This window comes from Pseudophryne corroboree, chromosome 8, assembly GCF_028390025.1.
Source record: "Pseudophryne corroboree isolate aPseCor3 chromosome 8, aPseCor3.hap2, whole genome shotgun sequence".
NCBI classification, from domain to species: Eukaryota; Metazoa; Chordata; class Amphibia; order Anura; family Myobatrachidae; genus Pseudophryne; species Pseudophryne corroboree.
Window position 1 is genome coordinate 72,046,576 of NC_086451.1, and position 23,097 is coordinate 72,069,672.

At 47.4% G+C, this 23,097-nt stretch overlaps 1 protein-coding gene across 2 annotated transcripts in view; it reads left to right on the top strand.

The window, feature by feature from the left end:
• Positions 1-23,097, top strand: part of FPGS (folylpolyglutamate synthase) — a 52,350-nt gene that overhangs the window by 8,513 nt on the left and 20,740 nt on the right. For both annotated transcript variants that reach the window (XM_063936642.1, XM_063936641.1), the window contains exons 3-11: positions 326-379; positions 978-1,042; positions 2,030-2,144; positions 4,396-4,473; positions 4,556-4,617; positions 6,242-6,344; positions 8,003-8,080; positions 8,158-8,305; positions 8,874-8,969. In XM_063936642.1, coding sequence (XP_063792712.1) covers positions 326-379; positions 978-1,042; positions 2,030-2,144; positions 4,396-4,473; positions 4,556-4,617; positions 6,242-6,344; positions 8,003-8,080; positions 8,158-8,305; positions 8,874-8,969 — 799 coding nt within the window. The remainder of the gene's footprint in view (positions 1-325; positions 380-977; positions 1,043-2,029; positions 2,145-4,395; positions 4,474-4,555; positions 4,618-6,241; positions 6,345-8,002; positions 8,081-8,157; positions 8,306-8,873; positions 8,970-23,097) is intronic.

Sequence of the window (23,097 nt, forward strand, 5' to 3'; positions counted from 1 at the left end):
TAGGTGTGAACTCCCCTATAGCCACACTTGTTGCATACAACTTAGCATCGTTGCTCAGCTCTGGAGCATGCGCTGTTCAAAAAACACACAATGCTGCCGCAAGACGAAATTATAATCTCACCCCCCATAGGTTCTAAGCCAGTGTGGTTGTGTTTAATTTCTGCACAGCAAGGCGAAAACCGTGTGATGCCAAACATATAAAAGATAATGGTAATACAGACATTATAACTGAGAACAAGTAGCAGGATCCGTCCATGATAGCTTGACTCTCTCTTGCCTGAGGGTGTTGTTCGTTACTGAACTGACTCTAATCTTGTGACTCCAGGTTGAAGATTTGGATCAGCTGAATATAATTCACGTGACCGGAACAAAGGGCAAGGTGAGTCCTGTTGCAGATATAAAATGTGATTTACATGTCCCTCATCCCATTTATATCTGACAAATATGATATTTCCAGAAAGCCACGAGCCTGATGTGTGTAGTAGTATTGTTTGTAGATCAGAACTTTTGGCTACATTGCTTTTCTCTTCTGGCTTTAATTTTCACTAGAGCCATTATATCCTCTGTACAGTGTTGGTTTTTGTTCCCTTGGATATGGCACAGCGCTGCTCTGTTGATGTGTAGAGCAGACTTTTATGTCCTATCTGCTGGGAAAAATAATACTCTGAATCTGTTTTAAAGGCCTTGGTGGAAATCACAAGAAGACGTCACCAAAAAATATACTCAGTAGTCTGACATGAGAACGTACTTCATATCAAACATACTGGTCTATATGATAAACCCCTTTGACCGGAGCCTTTTTTCTAATTAAAAATGTGTTAAACTATTGCCAGGCCTGTATAGCAGAGTATTACATATTTCCTTTATTTTGAGGAGTGCGACCATGTATTTTATTTAGTTGATAAATTTCCTACTGTTTAGCGTAATATACCATTATTTTATTATGAGAGTCCTTAGCTTTGCTCTGGTCTTTTAAGGGATCCACGTGTGCCTTCACAGAGAAGATTCTGCGTAACTGTGGCTTGAAGACGGGCTTCTACAGGTATTATTGTCCCCTCCAGTACTCTACTAGAGTATTTATGGAAACGTGATCATAGGTTCTAGCACGAGGAGTGGTTTAATCCATTGAAGTAACTTGCCTTCAACACAATGGACACTATTTGACATTCTGGGGAAGATATGTACAGTATATAGGGGGTCATTCTGAGTTGATGGCACGTAGCAACTTTTTGTTGCACGTGCGATCAACTAGACGCCGCCTATGGGGGATTGTTTTTTTGCATAGCAGAGCTGCGACGGGTACGCCTTCCTTCTGTCAATCTTCTTACGGTCGCTGCTGCGACCGCTTTCTTTTATTCGTGGCGTCACTGCTGTCACTGGGCAACGGCGCACCTGTGCAATGCCGCACCTGTGCAATGCCGCCACGCATGCGCATTTCCGACCCAGTCGCACGGCTGCGAAGAAGTGCAGCATGCGATTTGGGTCGGAATGACCCCTATAGTTATATATGTTCCCAGATGACAAACTGATACAAAATGCTTATGTAATCTCTATTTCTCAACAGGTTTATGTTATAACCCCACCTGAAGTGTGTGAAACAAACAAGTGTAGGAATGTCCCAGAGAGGGATAGAACTGCTAATTTGAATGAAAAAAAACAACAATCTATATAATATATAAAGTATGCCTGTTGCTGACATACAATAGTAGCTGTTAATTGCACAATCCGCTTACTAGTGACTAGTGGAACTAGTGACTGCATTGATGTATTTCCCGAAACACTGGGTCTCCCAGTTGTCAATCGGGGTGCTTTTATGTAAATAAAAAAAACAAAAAATTAGGTAAAACTCTTATGGCCTTTTTTGGTTGCATTTGTTCACTTTTTCGCACAGCTGTATTTTCTTGCTGTATTCCCTGCAGTGTCTTTGTCTTCCCTGATAATTTTTCATTTGAACTAATACAACTTTCTCAGGCTGTTAGATAATGTACAGTCTGTAATCTGTGCCCTCTTGGACTCCCTCCATCCCCAGCTCCCCACACCTGGTGCAGGTGAGAGAGAGGATCTGTATCAATGGGCAGCCAATCAGCAAGGAGCTATTCAGCAAATACTTCTGGCAGGTGTACAACCGCCTGGAGGAGACCAAGGTGAGTCAGTGACTGAGCCTTTGCTGTTATGTGTAATTAATGTGGAACTAAGGAGGAGATTAATGAAACCTTCTAAAATGTTAGGTTTTTACAATTTATCCAGTACATTCTAGTAAATACTGGTTGCTATGGGCAACCTATCCACTTTACTTTTTAGAAGGTTTGATCAATCGCCTCTAAATCTTGAACATTTGAATTTTAGTACCGTTCCAGTCAATCAGATTTATGTAGAAGTTGCTCACTGCATGCTGCGGAGTACTGGCAATTCTGTCACATTTACAGTTACTGGCTTTAATACACAGGCAGCCCTGTGCCCCGGGGTGTAGAACTTCCATTACCTGTTTACGTATCACACCTTTACTGATATCTGTGCCCCTCTCATATACAGCTACCCTATGAAAATCCATTAAAGTACAGTTCACTCCCTTCTGCGGCCAAAGTTTAATCATTATTAAGTCATCGTCCATTTCTGACCTACTTAGTGTATTTATTGCTTGAGTAGGAAGAAAATCAATGCTTAAGAGTCTTATTTCAGAAATCTAATAGCAGTAAAATGGTGCATCACTGTAAAGGCCATCTTGTCACTAGAGTGGTTGGTGTATCATTCATTGTCCCTGTTATCCTGAATAGAAAAAAACCTCCCAGCCATGATCCAGATTTGATCATAGGATAAAGGATGTGTGTAACGTGGAAAGCCGTTATTAATGTGATTATACAAAAGGCTCCTTTTGTTATGAGATCAGTCACAGAACCAGCTGCCTATGGCTACGGGTAATGCACCGTATCGATATTAGGATTTCATGCTGCAAATCCAGCAACTTCCATTCTTTAGAGACTTCTGTGTATTCAGCGCACAAGAGTTAGGGCTGAGAAGGCGCCAAGCCTACAGGCAAACTGTTTCATCCTCGCTTGCTCATCAGTGTCGGGGTGACTGAGAAGTAATAAAAAGACGATCCCAACTGAATCTTACAAAGTGATCATTCCCAGTACATTGCATCTAATGTGCAGACTGACTTTCTGCACAATCAGCGATTGGCACTCTGGATCATGAAAGAACACTGTGCTGGGAGTGCTAGATACTGTAGGCCATGATGGGGTGTGTGTGTGTGTGTGTGTGTGTAAACAGACGTGTCCTCATACAGTATTAATGCAGTTGTGCCAAACAGCCGTTCCCGGCACACTAGGTTCCGTGCGAATCAGCTTGCGCAAAGTGGCTTTTGTATCTTGTTTGGCCTGAAAATGTATCCATGCAAGCTGCTTCATGAGACTGCGCTGATTAATTTGATATACAAGTTTTATATCTGTGTGCGCCTGAGTCTGTATGTGAAGTGCTATGATGCAGCACTTTTTTTCACACCAAGGGGCAAATGTATCATCCATTGTTATGGGGGAGAAGCGGTATCGGTGAACTTTGTGTGCTATACTGCTGCTCCCCCATGCATGAATGTACCGGTATGTATAAGATAGCACACCGATATGTGTTGGCAATTATGAGCTGCTGAATGTTCCCACACCAGCAGCTATCGATTTCGACAGCTGTAGGTGGCGATGCCCTATCTCCACAGCAGGGACAGAGATTGCTATGGCGCGTGCCAGCTTACGACTGCGCAGGGGATCTCGAGTGAGAAATGAGATCCCGTGCATGCGCAGAGGAGCCGCCAGGGCAGGGAGACGCAGCGCATCAGCACTAAGCTAATGCGCTGTGTCCTTAATGGGGCATCACCGGAGTGGGGGAGTTTTGACCACCTCCGCAGACAAGATGTTGGTACATCTTGTCCATTTCCCTTCCTGCTTCGTCTCGGTAATAAGGCGAAGCAGGAAGTGTTATAGCGGCACAATGGCGCTGTAATACATTCACCTCTAGGTTCTGGTGTTTTGTACACAGACTCTGACACATGTGCAAGTGTCGCAACCAAAAAAATAATTTGTGCAATCTCATGAAGTGGCTTATTGCAAGCGGATGTGACTAAGATGCACTTTCAGGCAAAAAAGAGTTGCACAGGACATGGTAACTTGTCCTCTTAGAAGTTGCTGCATGAGTGTTTCCATGTGACGCTGGTAATAATCTGGCATACTGCAGTAATATAACTAATATTGCTTACCGCTTGCATACGTGACTGCATCCTGCCCTATGGGGGAAGACTCTCCATTTGCTTCATGTAAAGCTTTTGGCTGTTGCAGACGTGTGTATCCCTGCAGTACTCATCTGTCTGACCCTCTTATTTTCCTGCTCCTCCTGCTGCTGCCTCAGAACGAAGGCTTGTTTTCCATGCCGCCTTACTTCCGGTTCCTGACAATTATGGCGTTCCACGTGTTTCTGCAGGAGAAGGTATGTATTCCGTGACACTGGTGCCTCCCTGGTCCCATGCAGATGGACCAAGCCTACGTCTCACCCACTCTTTCTCATGCAGGTAGACTTGGCTGTATTGGAAGTTGGGATTGGTGGCGCTTATGACTGTACGAATATCATAAGGTTAGTAACACTGACAATATGGAACTGGCCTGATGTATGTAATTGCTGAATCTTAGAGTTAGACAGCTGTGTACCGATTGTTACACTTAAGGGGTCTTCAAGGTTGAAGAGCTCTCCATATACATCTTGAGCATCTGGTAGTAATAATTCTCCAAAATTTTATTAGGATTAGAGACGGGAATTCAAAATTGTCCTTATACTAATGCCTCAACTGAATAATTAGATGATTGTTAATTGACATTATGGGGTTAATTAAATCATCGGCAATGCAGTGCGCACATCAGATGTAATGTAGATGTAGATTTTTCACTTTTTGCTTTGTTTTAGTCCAGATTTAGTCGGTGGATCTGAATTACTCATTTTTAGTCTAATTTTAGTCACTGTTTTAGTCAGAACTTTTGTAAATAGCTTAGTGATACTGTAATGGATGTGGCTGAAGAACATTTCTCTAAATTTCCTTTGAGAAGTTTGTATACCTTTTTAACTGTTTCGTAATCTAGGCTCAGTAGGCTGAGATTGTGTTACATACTGATTCTGACTTACCGTAGTACTTCCATATATCAATAGTAATCTAGGCTCTGGAGACTGAGAATGTGTTACCTACTGAGTCTCTTACGGTAGTGCTCCCATATATCTCCTACAAATAAAGGCCTTAGGTTTGTTAGAACAAACAAGTGCAGTACACAATCATATTGCCTTCACAGCAGGTCATACTTATTTTCTGAGCACACAATAGTTTGTTAAAAAATGTAAAACCCTACTTTGAGGGTTAATTTTGACAAGGATTTGAAATGTAATTTTAGTCGGCCCATACACACTTGACGATAAAATGAACGACGTCGTTCATTTCAGCCCTCATCAACGACGTCGCTCATTATATCGTCAAGTGTGTATGCATCCGACGACCACCGATGCGCGGCCCCGCGGGACGTTAACGACCCTCGCTTATCTGTGGAGCATGTATGCTCAATTTCCACTATGGTCGTTACCGACCAGAGACATCGTTGAATGTGTATGGTGTGAAAGACCAACGACCAAGCCACTGTTCACCAGCCCTGTTCCCAGCTCATTAGTTTAATAAACTGTTCAGCTTGGATGCTTCAACGATGAATGGTCTATGGTCTTTGGTCTTTCGTCTTTGGTCGTTGGTAGTGTGTATGCTCATGTCGTTTGCTCAGCTATTCAAGGGAAGTTCAAGGGAAGTCGTTAACGACGGTCGTTAACGATGTGTGCATCGTCAAGTGTGTATGGGCCTTTAGTCGCCTTTTTTTTTTGCTTTGTTTTAGTTAAGATTTAGTCAGTGGCTCTCGGTTTACTATAGTCTAATTTTAGTCCTGAAATAAACTAAATAAATAATAAATGAATAGTCGGCAATTACTTTTAGTTAAGAATTTGTCAACAAAATTATCATTGGTTGCAACAATGTTACAACGCAGACATCGCCCAGAACAATAATTTATTTTATAGAGACAATAACTTTACCATCAATAAGATTTTTTTACGCTTTTAACAATGTGCAGAAATTTTTTTTTAGAATTTTTTTTTTTTTTTAATTCTTATTTTCCCTTAACATTGGTAAATAATATGATTTTAGAAGACCATTATTATTCTTTTTTTATTCCAGGAAACCCGTAGTTTGCGGAGTGTCTTCACTTGGTATTGACCACACGGCTATCTTGGGGGACACAATTGAGAAGATCGCTTGGCAGAAAGGGGGCATATTTAAGGTTAGGAGGGCGGTAGCCATTGGATGAAGTGTGCTGTCACTTCTGGTATTTGTACATCTTGCACTTTAGCGTATTACTGTATATCCGCTTAGAGAGGCAGCGACGTAGGGCATCACTGGGCAGTAGAGAAATGTATGTGTGTGGCAGAGCTGTAACTGGGTTATCTGACAATAGATTGCATGTACTGTACCACAGGGGACTGTAATCACTGATAATCGACTGATCTATCAGTCTTGTCTGCCACAGACATCACTTGTGTAATCGAGAGGTTCTGGTACATGGGCAGATCCAGTTCCTCAACTAACCCGAGTGGACTTGCCCCGATAAGTGCTTACGCTTTAGCCAAGTAGATAGAGCGGCTAGACAATACCCATGCACGCTGTAAATGTGGTTATTCTCTTTCAGGGGAATAATGCCCCTCATCCACAGAACTTGTGGTCACCCAGTTGTTTGAGACTTACATTGATAGTGTCCATAGTGCATGACCTTCAGCCACCAGATCTGTACCCATTATGGGATGATGTGGGGTACTCATCTCCCTAAATCCCCCCCCCCAAAAAATAAATAAATTGGTACACAAGTCTGGTGTGTACGAATGTGTTTGATTATTTATATATATATATATATATATATATATATATATATATATATATATATATATATAGCTATATAGCGCACTCGCAGCCGGTCTAGTGACTTTGCAGGGCTCCAGCTACGCTGTGTGACAATGGCCGGTGGGTTAAGGTCAGACTCGCGAGACACAGCGGCATGCAGAATTAGCGTTCGCCTGTCGGTCCCATCTCACGGTCCAGCAGCGGCGGGTACAAAGTCGATGAGCGGTACCAAGCGGAGCCGTCCCCTGTTGCAGGTGTTAGCAGGGCTTCCGGGATATAGTTAGTTAACTATCCAGTAGTACGTGCGCTGCAGAGCTCTATTGGAAGAGCGGGTGTGTAATTGCGTGACAGGCGGGCAGAATACCGGCGGGGGGGCAAGTGCAACAAGCCCCTTGCGGGCTCGGTGGCGACCGCAGGGTTCTTTTCCCACCCTGTGGGTGTTGTGGACACCCACGAGTGGGAATAGTTCCTGTTGGTTGGCATGCTGACTGTCTGTGTAAGGGGGCAGGATGTAGGGGGAGGTAATGTGACTGGCGGTCTCCTGACCACCGGTCACATAACTACATCCCGGAAGAGAAGCGGTCACACTTGGAGCCCGCTCTGAACCACTTGGGTGCTGTGTACATGTAAGTGCCCCTTCAGGGCTTTGATCCCGGAGGCACGCATCTCCATTGCCTCGGGGAGTTATGCCCCTGTACACAACCAGCTAAAAGCGTACATGACTGTTTTCTATGGGCTACAGCTGCTTGTTGCTATTTTTACCATGTTGTTAGGAGTCCCACTCCCTATACAGTATCTTTTTTTGTTTTTTTTTGTTCTGATATCAGACTGTGCTGTATACAATTTATCACTCTGCGATCTCCCGTCACTTTTTACATGGAAGAGCGGACGCGATAACAATTGAGTCCCCCCCCCCCATAGTTTGTATATGTGGTTTTCCATGTAAGATGAGTCTTTGGCGAATGCCCTTTAAGCCACTCGGGGAATCTCGCACTCTGCCTTAAACAGTTTGTGCTTCCGGGCCTGACATCTTGTGTTTCTCAGCCAGGTGTTCCAGCACTCACCGTTCCCCAGCCTGCAGGTCCCCTAGAGGTGCTGAAACAGCGAGCCCAGGAGATTGGTGTAAGTGTCTCCCCATTATATGCTCTCTCCCACCCAGCCTGCCTGGCATGTTCACCCATTAGTGCTGTCTATTATAGTGCCCCCTGTACATGTGCCCGGACTTGGCAGAGTATGAGGAGGAGGACATCTCACTACGCCTGGGTCTGGCCGGAGACCATCAGAAAACGAACGCTTCCCTGGCGCTGCAGCTGGCTCAGATGTGGCTCCAACAGCAAGACTGGCAAGGTGCGGTACATACAGCGCACGCTTTATGTGTGTAACGCGCACCAAAGTCCTCGTTATGCCTGATGTAAAGAGATTGACTTTCTGAAGCCGTTTAGGGGAGGGGGTGGTGACGGACTCTGTTTCCCATAGTGGAGGCATGTTGCCTTTGTTTTGGTGGAGTGCCGAGTCAGGATCTCAGCTGGGAAGACTGATGGAGATTTCCCCATGATCACACAGCCGGCCGATGGTGTCGCAGGTGATCTGATGTTCTACTTATACCAGACCCCTCCTGCTGAATTACCATATCAGGGCGTCGCTTACAAGCAAGCCGCAACGATGCTCACTCCAACAATACGTGAATTAGGCCACAGTCCTTAGCAATCTCCCTTTTCATGTAAATGTTTAGCGGTTCTCCTCACAGTGACGCTTGTTCTCGATTGTGAATAGGAGATGCCATGCGTATTCAGTTCTGTAGATCCTGAATGAGGTGTTTGTCGGGAACAAGCGGCATGACACTGTTCTCATAGCTATAACATTCGTTTGTATCATTTCAATGTGACACCATTCTGCTTTACCAACTCCTTTTCAGGTATTGGAGAGTGTAAGCAAAGACAGCAACATCCTCCAGTGAAGTGGCCTCTGCCCATGGCGTCTGCTTTCCGCCCCACTATACCAATGGTTAAAGGTGAGAGATGGCATTCCTGGCAGAAGAGCCAAATCGTGCTAAGGTGCATGAAGGCATAATGTACACTTACAGGCTTGTCCACTGTCTGATAACTTACACTAATTGGCTTGTCCGTACATACCTGCAACATTCACTGCATACATTACTTGTAAATAGTTTGGGTCCACTCTCTACTTGTATCCAGTAAATGCCGCCAAGCAGTGTCGTGTAAGGGAAGTAAACCACTCTGGCTATTAATAATTTATCTCATTTAAAACATTTAAATTGAAGAATAACAGGGGTTGGGAAATACGTGAGGTAAGCTGACTTACCCATAATTAAATCAAGCCCATATTCATGACTGTTAGTGGTGGTTCCAATGTGGTGTTTGTAGTATAATGTAAATTGAACGGTTGACCACTAGATGGCAGTGATGACACTCCTTCAATGCTTGCCAATTTAGTATTAAAAATAAATGAATTTCTCTAGCATCCATAAGGGATAGTGGGGGACGATGGGTATAGACGGGGTCCAAAGGAGCCAGTGCACTCTAAATTTTCTTCACTTGGTGTGCTGTCTCCTCCCCTCTATGCCCCTTCCCACAGGCAGTTTAGAAAAAAGTGCCCTCAGGAGAGGATGCACATCTCTGAGCTCCAGAGAGTTTTCTTCAATTTATTTTTCTTGTTTGTTGTCGGTATGCTGTTTGGGCAGCAGCATACCTGCACCGTGGGAGTTAGAGGGGGAAGGTCACCGGCCTTGCGAGGTGCAGAGCCTCTTTCCCGCTGCAGGACCACTGTCCTGAGGGGTTTTCAGTGGGGCACTGCACCTTGGCTGTCACAACCGCAGCACGCCGCACACCCCTAACACTGCCTGAAGGTGACGTCTGTGGTGAGTGCAAACCGGGGGGCCCCGCAAGGGGGGGTACCCTGGTTCAAAGAGCGGCTGGGCGCGGCATACGGGACTCTCCTGGGGGGGGGTCCCGCTAGAGCACCCCGTGTAGACTGACTATTTTGTGATGTTTTTAAGCAAAACGGAGACATTGCCAGTATATATATTTACTGTATCTCCGGCGCCATTAGGGGGGCCGGAGCTACCTCAGAATGGGACCAGAGGCGTTTTGGTGCCTTACTCTGCTTAATGCAGCCACAGACAGCGCACACAGCGCTTCCTGCCTCACAAGACACGCTGGAAAACTGGTACAGGGTGTAGCAAAGGGGGAGAGTCGCTATTGTACACTATCTGGGTCCTCTGTAGGACAGAACTCTTATGGTGTGTACAGTACACACGGTGAGATATTTTCTTGGGATTTTGACTATATAGTCAAAATCATAAGAAAAGTTACTGCAGATCGCAAGGTGGAAGTCACCTTGCGATCCCGATTCGATGCCGATGCGCGGTCGGCATCGCAAGAATAGATGGACTGTGCAGGCAAGTAAATTTTGACTCTCTCTTTAGAAGAGATAGTCAAAATTGACACTTAGCCAAAATCGCACAGTCAGTATCGCCTTTAGGGGGTAATTCCAAGTTGATCGCAGCAGGAAATTTTTTAGCAGTTGGGCAAAACCATGTGCACTGCAGGGGAGGCAGATATAACATGTGCAGAGAGAGTTAGATTTGGGTGGGTTATTTTGTTTCTGTGCAGGGTAAATACTGGCTGCTTTATTTTTACACTGCAAATTAGATTGCAGATTGAACACACCCCACCCATCTCTAACTCTCTCTGCACATGTTATATCTGTCCCCCCTGCAGTGCAAATGGTTTTGCCCAACTGCTAAAAAAATTTCCTGCTGCGATCAACTTGGAATTACCCCCACAGTGTTTACTGTGGGCCTTTAGTGTTTACTGTGATATAGTAAGCTGACAACCTCACTGGGGCTGTGCAGCTAAAGGGTGTGCTGGTTTCCTTCTTTCTCTATGGCCCTCATTCCGAGTTGTTCGCTCGCTAGCTGCTTTTAGCAGCATTGCACACGCTAAGCCGCCGCCTACTGGGAGTGAATCTTAGCTTAGCAGAATTGCGAACAAAAGATTTGCAAAATTGCGAATAGAAATTTCTTAGCAGTTTCTGAGTAGCTCGACACTTACTCTGCCACTGCGATCAGTTCAGTCAGTTTCGTTCCTGGTTTGACGTCACAAACACACCCAGCGTTCGCCCAGACACTCCTCCATTTCTCCAGCCACTCCCGCGTTTTTCCCAGAAACTGCAGCGTTTTTTCACACACACCCGTAAAACGGCCAGTTTCCGCCCAGAAACGCCCACTTCCTGTCAATCATACTACGATCACCAGAACGAAGAAAAATCCTCGTAATGCCGTGAGTAAAATACCTAACTGTTGAGTAAAATAACTAAGCGCATGCGCTCTGCGAACATTGCGCATGCACAGTAAGCGACTAATCGCAAAATAGAGAAAATTGGCAACGAGCGAACAACTCGGAATGAGGGCCTATGTCTCCTCTCACATACAGTAGGGCAGGCTTGCTAGTGTACTGTCTGTGTGTATGTTATTGTGTTTACTGTGAAACATGGGTAAACAAAAACTGTGCAGTGTATGCCACACCGGATTCTCTCCATTGTCATCTGATTCGGTTTCATGTGACAAATGCAGCCAATCGTCACAACTCGGTGAAGAGAATGGGGGAGAATGTTCAGAGCCCACATGGCTAGGGTCTCTTAAAAGTATGATGTCTGATATGTCATCACCACTCACTACTAATGTGCAGAAAACTCAGCTACTACAACAAGCTGTTGCAGATTTAGCTGCTAGGGTAGATGTTACACAGCCCTCCTCCTCTCAGGCAGGGCCACAAAAGCGTGGTTTGCCCGCTCTACTATCTAAAGGCCCGTACACACTGGTCGATATATCGTCCGTTCTCTTGAACGGCCGATATATCGCGGGACCGTCGTCCAGTGTGTACGGCCGATACGTCTGTGAATTTCGTCGTTCACAGACGTATCGCGTCTGCCGCGCAGCACAGCCGACGGCCAATATGTCTACCGATATATTGGCGCGCCGCTGTGTGTACGACCGCCCGTACACATGCTGCGGCGGCCGGCGATGATTGACAGCTGAACTGGGCGGGTGTGTGTACACGCCCGCCCAGTTCATGACGTCAGTCCCCGACGGATCGGGCAGTGTGTATGCTGAACACACTGCTCGATCTGTCCATAGATATATCTGTAGATATATCTATTAGTGTGTACCCACCATTACACAGATGACGATGTACAGGAGGGATGGGGAGGACTTAGACCCCGTTAGTGGGGATCCTGATTCTGCTCAGGGTATTGAACCCCTAATTCTGGCTATTCGAGACGTGTTAAAGTTCCCTCTAGAGTACACTGCCTTGCAGGATTAGTTTCTCATACGTCCTAGAGGATGCTGGGGATACCATAAGAACCATTGGGTATAGACTGGATCCGCAGGAGACATGGGCACTTTAAGACTTTGAAAGGGTGTGAACTGGCTCCTCCCTCTATGCCCCTCCTCCAGACTCCAGTTTTAGACTTGTGCCCAGGCAGACTGGATGCACTCTGAGGAGCTCTACCAAGTTTCTCTGAAAAGACTGTTGGGTTTTTTATTTTCAGGGAGATCTGCTGGCAACAGTCTCCCTGCTTCATGGGACTTAGGGGAGAGAAGTATGACCTACTTCCAGTGAGTTAAAGGCTCTGCTTCTTGGCTACAGGACACCATTAGCTCCTGAGGGTTTGATCACTAAGTACGCCTAGGGGCTAATTCCCATAGCTGGCCGTCACCCCCCTTGCAGAGCCTGAAGTCAGAAGACAGGTGAGTAGAAGAAGACAGAAGACTTCAGTGACTGCTTCAGAGGTACCGCACAACGGCCGCGCTGCGCGCCATGCTCCCACACTCAGCGGCACTACAGGGTGCAGGGCATGGGGGGGGGGGGCCCTGGGCAGCATATATACCTCTAAAAAAGTGACTGGCAAGAGAGGACAAGGTGCCGAGCCACTGTCCTAACCCCCGCCAGTATAAAGATTTTGAAAAATAGCGGGGCTGAAGCGCGCCATTATGGGGGCGGGGCTTAGTCCTCACAGCTCACATCAGCGCCATTTTCTCTTCACAGAAGCTGCAGAGATGCTGGTCCTTCCTCACACTGCTGTACAAGTAACAGGGTGCAAACCGGGAAGGGGGGGGGGGGGAGCACAGTGATTTTTGGTGCAATATAAGTTATTATAAAAGCGCTGCAGGTCTGGGACGTTCTGTAACTGTTTCAGAACCGGGTTTAAGCGCTGGGTTGTGAACTGGCAAACTTCCTCTGTGTCTCTCTGACAGGCTTTATTGTGGGTATGTCCCCTATATGCCCAGTATGTTTGTGGGTGTTTTGTGCACGTGTGTCTGCATGTCTGAGGCTGAGTGCTCTTCCCAGGAGGAGACTATTAGGCACACAAATGGCTGTGGGGGTGACCCTGTTGGCACCACCGACTCCTGATTGGGTAAATGTGTTGAATGCTTTAAATGCTAATGTGGCACTTATTACCAAGAGATTAGATAAATCTGAATCTCGGAACCAGGCATGGAGGAAATCTGTGGAGGATGTGTTATTACAAGTTCAGACCCCCTCGGCGTCACAAAAACGTTCGTTTGCCCAGTCGGCAGACACGGATACCGCCACGGACACCGACTCCAGTGTCCATTCTAGTGCTGCCAGATTAGATTCAAAATTGGCAAAGAGCATTCAGTACATGATTGTGGCGATAAGATGTATTACATATCTCTGAAGACCCTGCTGTCCCAGATAAAAGGGTCTGTATGTACAAGGAAAAGAAACCTGAGGTAACGTTTCCTCCCTCTCATGAACTGAACACTCTTTTTGAAAAGCTTTGGGAAAATCCTGACAAAAAGTTTCAAATTCCCAAAAGGATTCCGGCAGCATATCCGTTTCTCTCTGGGGATGGAGAAAAGTGGGAGTCACCACCCATGGTGGACAAGGCTCTATCCCGGTTGTCAAAATAGGTGGCTCTCCCGTCTCCTGACATGGCAGCCCTTAAGGATCCTGCGGATCGTAGACCGGAAACTACGTTAAAATCCATTTATGTCACCACAGGTACACTGCTCAGACCAACAATTGCATCTGCGTGGGTGAGTAGTGCTATCGAGAAGTGGGCAGATAACTTGTCATCTGATATAGATACCCTAGATAGGGTAGCATCCTCTTAACGCTTGGTTATATCAGGGACGCTGCGGCCTACCTAAAGGAAGCTGCAAGAGATATAGGCCTTTTGGGATCAAAGGCCAATGCCATGGCAGTCTCGGCAAGGCGAGCTTTGTGGATTCATCAATGGAATGCTGATGCTGACTCCAAGAAAAATATGGAATCTCTACCATATAAAGGTGGTGTCTTGTTTGGTGACGGTCTCGCTGATTTGGTATCTATGGCTACCGCGGGTAAGTCATCATTTTTACCTTATGTTCCTCCACAACAAAAGAAAACACACGCAGTCCTTTCGGCCCAATAAATACAGAAAGGGCCGAGGTTCTTCCTTCCTTGCTACTAGAGGGAAGGGAAAAGATCACCGGCAGTGGCAGGTTCCCAGGAGCAGAAGTCCTCCCCGGTTTCTGCCAAATCCAGCGCATGACGCTGGGGCTCCTTTGCGGGAGTCCGCACCGGAGAGGGCACGTCTCAAACTTTTCAGTCAGTTCTGGGTTCGCTCGGACCTGGACCCGTGGGTATTAGAAATAGTGTCCATGGGGTACAAATTGGAGTTTCAAGACGTTCCCCCTCGACGATTTTTCAAACCGGCCTTAACAATTTTTCTTCCGGACAGGGAGGTAGTATACGACGCAATACAAAAGTTGTGTCAAAATCATTATCGAGGTTCCCCCGTCGCAACAGGCAGAAGGCTTTTATTCGAGCCTGTTCGTGGTCCCGAAGCCGGACGGCTCGGTCAGACCAACTCTGAACCTAAAATCCCTCAATTTCTACCTAAGAAGATTCAAATTCAAGATGGAGTCTCTCCGAGCAGTAATCTCCAGTCTGGAGGAAGGGGATTTTATGGTGTCGGTGGACATAAAGGACGCCTACTTACATGTCCCCATATATCCTCCGCATCAAGCTTACCTGAGGTTTGCAATTCAGGATTGTCATTACCAATTTCAGACGTTGCCGTTTGGTCTGTCCACGGCTCCCAAGAGTTTTCACCAAGGTAATGGCGGAAATTATGGTTCTCCTGCGCAAGCAGGGAGTCACAATTATCCCATACTTGGACGATCTCCTGATAAAGGCGAGATCCAGGGACCAACTGGTCCAGAACATTTCACTCTCCCTGACAGTTCTGCAACATCATGGTTGGCTCCTAAACTTGCCAAAATTGCAGTTGACTCCGACGAAGCGGCTGTCGTTTTTGGGAATGGTTCTGGACACAGAATTACAGAGGGTTTTCCTTCCAGTGGAAAAGGCTCTGAAAATTCAGAGTCTGGTCAAACAAATTCTGAAACCAGCAAAAGTGTCAATCCATCAATGCACTCGATTACTGGGGAAGATGGTAGCGGCCTACGAGGCCATTCAGTTTGGCAGATTCCATGCCAGAGTTTTTCAGTGGGACCTGTTGGACAAGTGCTCCTGATCCCACCTGCACATGCACCGGAAGATAGTCCTGTCTTTAAAAACCAGATTCTCACTTCTGTGGTGGCTGCACAGCTCTCACCTCCTAGAGGGGCGCAGGTTCGGGATCCAGGACTGGATCCTAGTAACCACGGATGCGAGTCTCCGAGGCTGGGGGGCAGTCACGCAGGGGGGAAACTTCCAGGGAAGATGGTCAAGCCAGGAAACTTGTCCTCACATAAACGTTCTGGAGTTAAGGGCCATTTACAACGGCCTTCTGCAAGCGGAACATCTTCTTCGAAAACTGCCCGTACTGATCCAGTCGGACAATATAACTGCAGTAGCGTACATAAACCGCCAGGGCGGAACAAAAAGCAGAGCGGCGATGGCACAGGCCACAAAGATTCTCTGCTGGGCGGAAAGGCATACAAGCGCGTTGTCGGCTATCTTCATTTCAGGAGTGGACAACTGGGAAGCAGACTTCCTCAGCGCAGACGATCTCCATCCAGGAGAGTGGGGTCTTCATCAAGAGGTCTTCACAGAAGTGACGAGTCTATGGGGAACTCCTCAAATAGACATGATGGCGTCTCGTCTCAACAAGAAGCTTCAGAGATATTGTTCCAGGTCAAGGGACCCTCAAGCAATAGCAGTGGACGCCCTAGTGACACCGTGGGTTTTTCAGTCGGTGTATGTATTCCCTCCACTTCCTCTCATTCCGAAAGTTCTAAAGATCATAAGAAGAACAAAGGTTCAGGCGATCCTCTTTGTTCCAGACTGGCCAAGGAGGGCTTGGTATCCAGATCTTCAGGAATTACTTATAGGAGATCCCTGGCCTCTTCCTCTACGCGAGGACCTGTTACAACAGGGGCGTGCGTATACCAAGACTTACTGCGGCTACGTTTGACGGCATGGCGGTTGAACGACAAATCCTAGCCCAAAAGGGTATTCCCAGTGAGGTCATTCCCACACTACTTCAGGCTAGAAAAGGAGTAACGTCTAAACATTACCACCGTATTTGGAGAAAATGTGTCTTGGTGTGAATCCAAGAAGGCTCCTACGGAAGAATTTCAGTTATGACTTTTTCTCCATTTTCTGCAAGCAGGTGTGGATGCGGGCCTAAAGTTGGGCTCAATTAAGGTACAGATTTCAGCCATATCTGTTTTCTTTCAGAAACCCTTGGCCTGCCTTCCAGAAGTTCAGACTTTCGTGAAAGGTGTGTTGCACATCCAACCTCCCTTTGTGCCCCCAGTGGCACCATGGGATCTTAACGTGGTGTTGCAGTTCCTTCAATCACATTGGTTTGAGCCTTTACAGAAGGTGGAGTTGAAATCTGTCACTTGGAAAGTGGTCATGCTGTTGGCCTTGGCATCCGCGAGGCGGGTGTCTGAGTTAGCGGCTTTGTCTCACAAGAGCCCTTATTTGATATTTCATGTAGATAGAGCAGAGTTGAGGACTCGTCAGCAATTTCTGCCGAAGGTGATTTCATCTTTCCACATGAACCAACCTATTGTGGTGCCAGTGGCTACTGATACCTTGATTGAGTCGAAATCTCTGGATGTGGTCAGAGCTTTGAAAATGTATGTCGCCAGAACGGCTCAAATTAGGAAAACAGAGGCTCTGTTTGTCCTGTATGCTCCCAACAAAATTGGGGCTCCTGCTACCAAGGAGACTATTGCACGCTGGATCTGTAATACAATCCAGCATGCTCATTCTACGGGTGGATTGCCGTTGCCAAAATCGGTGAAAGCCCATTCTACCAGAAAGGTGAGCTCGTCCTGGGCGGCTACCCGGGGGACCTCGGCATTACAACTCTGCCGAGCAGCTACTTGGTCGGGTCCAAACACTTTTGCAAAATTTTATAAGTTTGATACCCTGGCTGAGGAGGACCTCATGTTTTGTCAATCGGTGCTGCAGAGTCATCCGCACTCTCCCGCCCGTTCTAGGGCTTTGGTATAAACCCCATGGTTCTTATGGTATCCCCAGCATCCTCTAGGACGTATGAGAAAATAAGATTTTGATACCTACCGATAAATCCTTTTCTCTTAGTCCGTAGAGGATGCTGGGCGCCCGTCCCTGTGCGGTCTGTGTCTGCAGTTATTCGTTATGGTTACACACAGATTGGATTACGTTATAGTCAGCCTGTTGCCGACATTGTTCAGGCCGTTGCCTTGAGTTATGTTGAATGCCAAGTTGTATGGCGTGCTTGAGGTGTGAGCTGGTATGAATCTCACCTTAGTTTAACAATAAAATCCTTTCCTCGAAATGTCCGTATCCCTGGGCACAGTTCCTATAACTGGAGTCTGGAGGAGGGGCATAGAGGGAGGAGCCAGTAAACACCCTTTCAAAGTCTTAAAGTGCCCTTGTCTCCTGCGGATCCCGTCTATACCCCATGGTTCTTATGGTATCCCCAGCATCCTCTACGGATTAAGAGAAAAGGATTTACCGGTAGGTATCAAAATCCTATTCTTTCTTTACACGAAACAAGCATAATGTCTCTTTCCCTGATTCTGCAGAGTTAGATGACCTATTCAAGCTGGCCTGGAAAAATCCAGGCAAAAAAAAACTGTTTTTGCGCACTTTCCCATTTGCTCCTGAAGGTAGGAAATTTTGTGAGGAACCCCCGGGGGTTGATGTGTCAGTCTTTCGCCTTTCCAAAAAGGCGGTGCTGCCTTTACCATAAAGGATCCTGGGGATAGAAAAATAGAAGCCACGCTTTAAATCTATTTACGTGGCAGCGGGTGTCTCGCAAAGACTGGTCATTGCAGGTTGCTGGATGACCCATGCCATTCATTCCTGGGCCACTCAAATTTAGGAGGACCTCTCCGGGGCTATGCCTCTAATCACTATGGTGACCCTCCTTAAGCACATTCAGGCACTACACGCGTCCTGTGTGATTCGCTCAAGGAGATCTGTAAGTTTAATTCTAGGACTTCTGCGATGGCAGTGTCGGCGCGCATGGCCTTTTGGTTGCGTCAGTTTATAGCGGACGCGGAATCCAAACACTATGTGGAAACCCTCCCCTTTTTCAGGGTAATGGCTCTTTGAGGTTGAGTTGGATACCTGGATTTCCAAAGTTACGGCTGGGAAATGCACGTTTCTCCCCTCTGGGGCCCCGCCGGCGAGTCGCTCCTACCCGCGTCCATCTGTTCAGTCCTTTCGGTTTAAAAGATTTCGATCTAAGGCCAGAGGTGCCTCCAATGCGACTAGAGGCACCAGAGGTAAGTCAAGAAAAACTGCCAGCACCAGCTCTCCGGAACAGACCAGTTCTGTTTCCACTAAGGCCTCAGCATGACGGTGCCCACCTACCCCGAGGGGATATCGAGGTGGGAGCTCGACTGCGTCACTTCAGCCGCGTCTGGGAGATCTCCTGCCAGGATACCTGGGTCAGGGATCTCGTTTTTCAAGGCTACAAGCTTAAGTTCGAAAGTGCTCCTCCCCAACGATTTTTCAAATCAAGCTTTCCAGCTTTTGGAGGATATGCGGGTTACGTTGCAACAGGCTATCCTAAAGTTGGTCCAGTCCCACATCATTGTTCCAGTACCAAGTCCACAACGAGGCAAGAGATATTACTCCAACCTGTTTGTGGTGCCGAAACCGGACAGTTCAGTAAGACCCATTTTGAAGCGAAAGTCCTTGAACCCTTACCTGAAAGGTGTTCAAGTTCAAAATGGAATCCTTGCAAGCAGTGAATGTGGGCCTGGAAGACCAGGAATTTATGGTTTCCTTGGATATCAAGGACGCCTATCTCCATATTCCTATTTGGCGGCCTCATCAGGCGTACCTGAGGTTTGCTCTGCTGGACAATCACTACCAAATCCAGGCACTACCCCTCGGCCTGTCCACAGCTCAGAGGGTGTTTACGAAAGTGATGGCAGAGATGATATACCAGCTCCGAGTCCAGGGAGTCAATATTGTTCCTTACCTGGACTATTTTCTGATCAAAGCAAGGCCCAGGGAGCTTTTGCTGCTCCATATCGACCGCACTATCCAACTTTTTGTCACATCATGGGTGGATTCTCAACTTACAGAAGTCCCACCTGGAGCCTTCTCAGCGGCTCCTGTTCCTGGGGATGTTGCTGGATACTGTGGCCCGGTAGGTGTTCCTACCAGAGGACAAGGTGAGAACACTTCAGGAGATGGTCCGCATGGTACTCCGACCTACTCGAGTGTCCATCCATCTTTGCATAAGATTGTTGGGAAAGATGGTCTCCTCATTCGAGGCGATCCAATATGGCAGGTTCCATGCCAGAACTTTTCAGCTGGATCTCCTGGGAAAATGGTCCGGATCACATCTTCAGATGCACTGGATGATACGGCCATCGCCTCAAGCCAGGATTTCCCTCCTCTGGTGGCTGCAATCCTCCAATCTCCTGGGAGGCTGGAGGTTCGGGATTCAGGTTTGGATCCTCCTGACAACGGATGCGAGTCTGAGAGGATGGGGAGCTGTCACCCAAGGGGCGCAGTTCCTGGGCAGGTGGTCAGCCCACGAAGCCCTCCTTCCGATCAACATTCTGGAACTTTGGGCGATCTACAATGCTCTGCTTCAGGCCTCTCCTCTGCTCACGGATCGCGCGATCCAAGTACAGTCAGTGGCGTATATCAATCGACAAGGAGGAACAAAAAGCAGAGCCTGCATGTGAGAGGTGTAAAAAATACTCCTCTGGGCAGAAACAAACGCAAGAGCAATGTCGGCAATCTTCATTCCGGGTGTGGACAACTGGGAAGCGGATTTCCTGAGTCGTGGGGAAGTGGGGTCTCCACCAGCAGGTTTTCCAACAGATGGTTCACCGGTGGGGCTGCCCACAGATAGACATGATTGCTTTTCGTCTCAACAAGAAGCTTCATTGGTATTGCTCACGAACCAGGGACCCTCAGGCGAGGGCAGTAGATGCACTGACGTTGTATTGGCCTTACCGGCTGGTCTACCGGTTTCCTCCGATTCCGTTGTTCCCAAGGGTGCTCAGGCGCATCAGACAGGCAATTCTGATGGCCCCGGATTGGCCTCGGAGGGTGTGGTAGGCAGATCTTCTGGACATTTCTGGAGAAGACCCTTGGCCTCTACCTCTCAGAAGAGATCTTCTTCATCAAGGACCGTTCGTCTACCCGGACTTACTGCTACTTCGTCTGACGGCATGGATGTTGAGCGCAACATCCTAGCTCACAAGGGCCTTTCCAAGAAGGTTATTGCTACCATGGTTCAGGCCAGGAAACCTGTGACGTCAAAACACTATCATCATATCTGGAGAAGATATGTCTTAGTGCATGGGTCTTCATCCTGTGGCCCTCCAGCTGCTGTGAAACTACACATCCCAGCATGCCCTGCCACAGTTTTGCTATTAAGGTATGCTAAAACTGAGGCAGGGCATGCTGGGATGTGTAGTTCCACAGCAGCTGGAGGGTCGCAGGTTGAAGACCCATGTCTTAGTGCAAGGAACGCACGTTTCTTTTTCATCCACTAGGGGTCACTGGAGTACTCTTGGGATATGGACGGTTTCCGTAGGAACAGGGCACTGAATATTTAAATTTAGAACACTCCACCCCTCCATATCCCCGAGTACCTCAGTGTTTTTTCTGTGCTCGAAGTAGCAACAGGTCGTTTGTGGCTGGGTCCACAATTCTTTTGAATTTTTGTTTTAAAATTTTAATATTTTTTTTTTGACATCCCTTTCCCCCTTCCAAAAGGCAGGGTCAGGGATAGTGTAAGCTGCTGATAGCAGCAGTGGCGTGTCGGTCCTCACTAAATGAGCTCCCTCACAGCCACACAAAGATCCTCCTGCACAGGCTGGCCGGTGCTTGTACAGAAGCCCCGTCGGAGCCTCATCACACGCTGCAGGAGTGAAGGTATGTGAACGGGGCGGTCAGCTCCCGCTGCCGCCCCGAGGTGTGGGGACATTGTTATGCACCGAGATCCCTCTCCGGCCGCCGCCGCTGCTCTGCCCGCTCACGCTGCTCCGGCCCCCACCGCTGTACTCCCGCTGCTCACAGCGCTCGATACCCGGCTCCCGCTGCTCACAGCACTTCACGATCCCCGCTCTCTGTCTTTCTGTCATTGCGCCTGATACCTGGCTCCCGCTGGCGGCCCCACACGCTGCGCTGCCCGCCGCTCTGCATCTGAAAGAGCATGCAGGGGGAAGAGGGGGCATTACCTCACGGAGGGGGGCAATAAACGGAGATAGATAACAGAGGGGCAATAGAAGGGGGCAATACAGTGGCATAAGATAAACCTGCAGCAACAGCAGATGCTAGGCTGCAGGGGTATTTACACAGGATAGTAACTGCACTGTGATTATATGTGAGAGCATGGCAGCCATTTTTAACCATGCTTCCTGTGTCTTCCTCTGTGATTCCAGAACGTTCCAGTACTACATCTCTACTCCACCGGAGGCGCAGGGGTGTTAGAGGGAATTTGGGATCGCATTACATAGTACTGGCCACGTGTACTGCACTTGCCCAGATATATATATATAGAGACACCTTAGTACTATTTTACTGAGTCGTGCAAGTGTCTGTTTTTTGTGTATTGTATTGTCTGTCGCCATAATGAGTAAGGCACCAGCAAAAACTAAAAAGCATAATTGCAAAGTCTGTAGCAGTGTGTTAGCGGATGGATCTACCACATGTACAGTATGTTTTGTGGATTCGGTTCAGAATACAATTTCTGCTCCGGTTTTAAAGCCAATTTCCTCCCCGAACCCGCCTTGGGAAATGCTAGCCAATGTACTGGCTGGGTTGCAATCAGAATTGACCGCCGCTCGACAGGAGCGGGAAACGGCAAGATCTGAGTCTAGGGTGAGACCGCCAGAACTACCGGAGGCGTCTCAGCCTTGCGAAAGGTCTAAATCCAATTTGGGTAGAGGGGATAAATTTCATATGTCTTATGATTTACCAGTTTCTGACGATTCCATGCCAGACCTCACGGCACAAGATGAGGGTGAGGAGGGCGAAGTGGAGTCAGATGGTGAGGATTTTAACAGCTCCGGCATTGATAATCTCATCAGAGCGGTGCGTCAGTCTCTGAAGTTTACAGAAACTGAGGAGCCTCTCACAAATGATCAGGTTGTCTTTACTAAACGACAAAGAACTCCAATAAGTTTTCCTGTGTCGGAGTCTCTTAATAAGATGTTAGTAGAAACACGACAGGCTCCAGATAAACGGTTTTCTATACCTCGCAGATTTAAGTCTAGTTACCCGTTTCCAGATTCTGTGACATGTACATGGGAGAATCCACCAATAGTTGATTCGTCAGTGTCGAAGCTTACAAAGAAATTAACCATACCAGTGCCAGCGGCTACTACGCTTAAAGACCCTTCAGATCGCAAAATAGAAACTATGCTAAAGTCCATGTATGTAGCAGCAGGAGTGCTGCTGAGACCTGGCTTGGTTGGTATCTGGGTCACTAAGGCGCTCATAGTATGGATAACAGAACTTAAGTCTGTCTTACATGACGAACACCTTATACTTCTTGCTGAGCAAATGTGTGAGGCTGCAGAGTATCTCTGTACAGCTTCTACTGACGTCTGTCAGCTCACTTCTCGTATTTCATCGTCGCTAGTTACGGCACGACGAGCACTCTGGCTGCGTGCTTGGCAA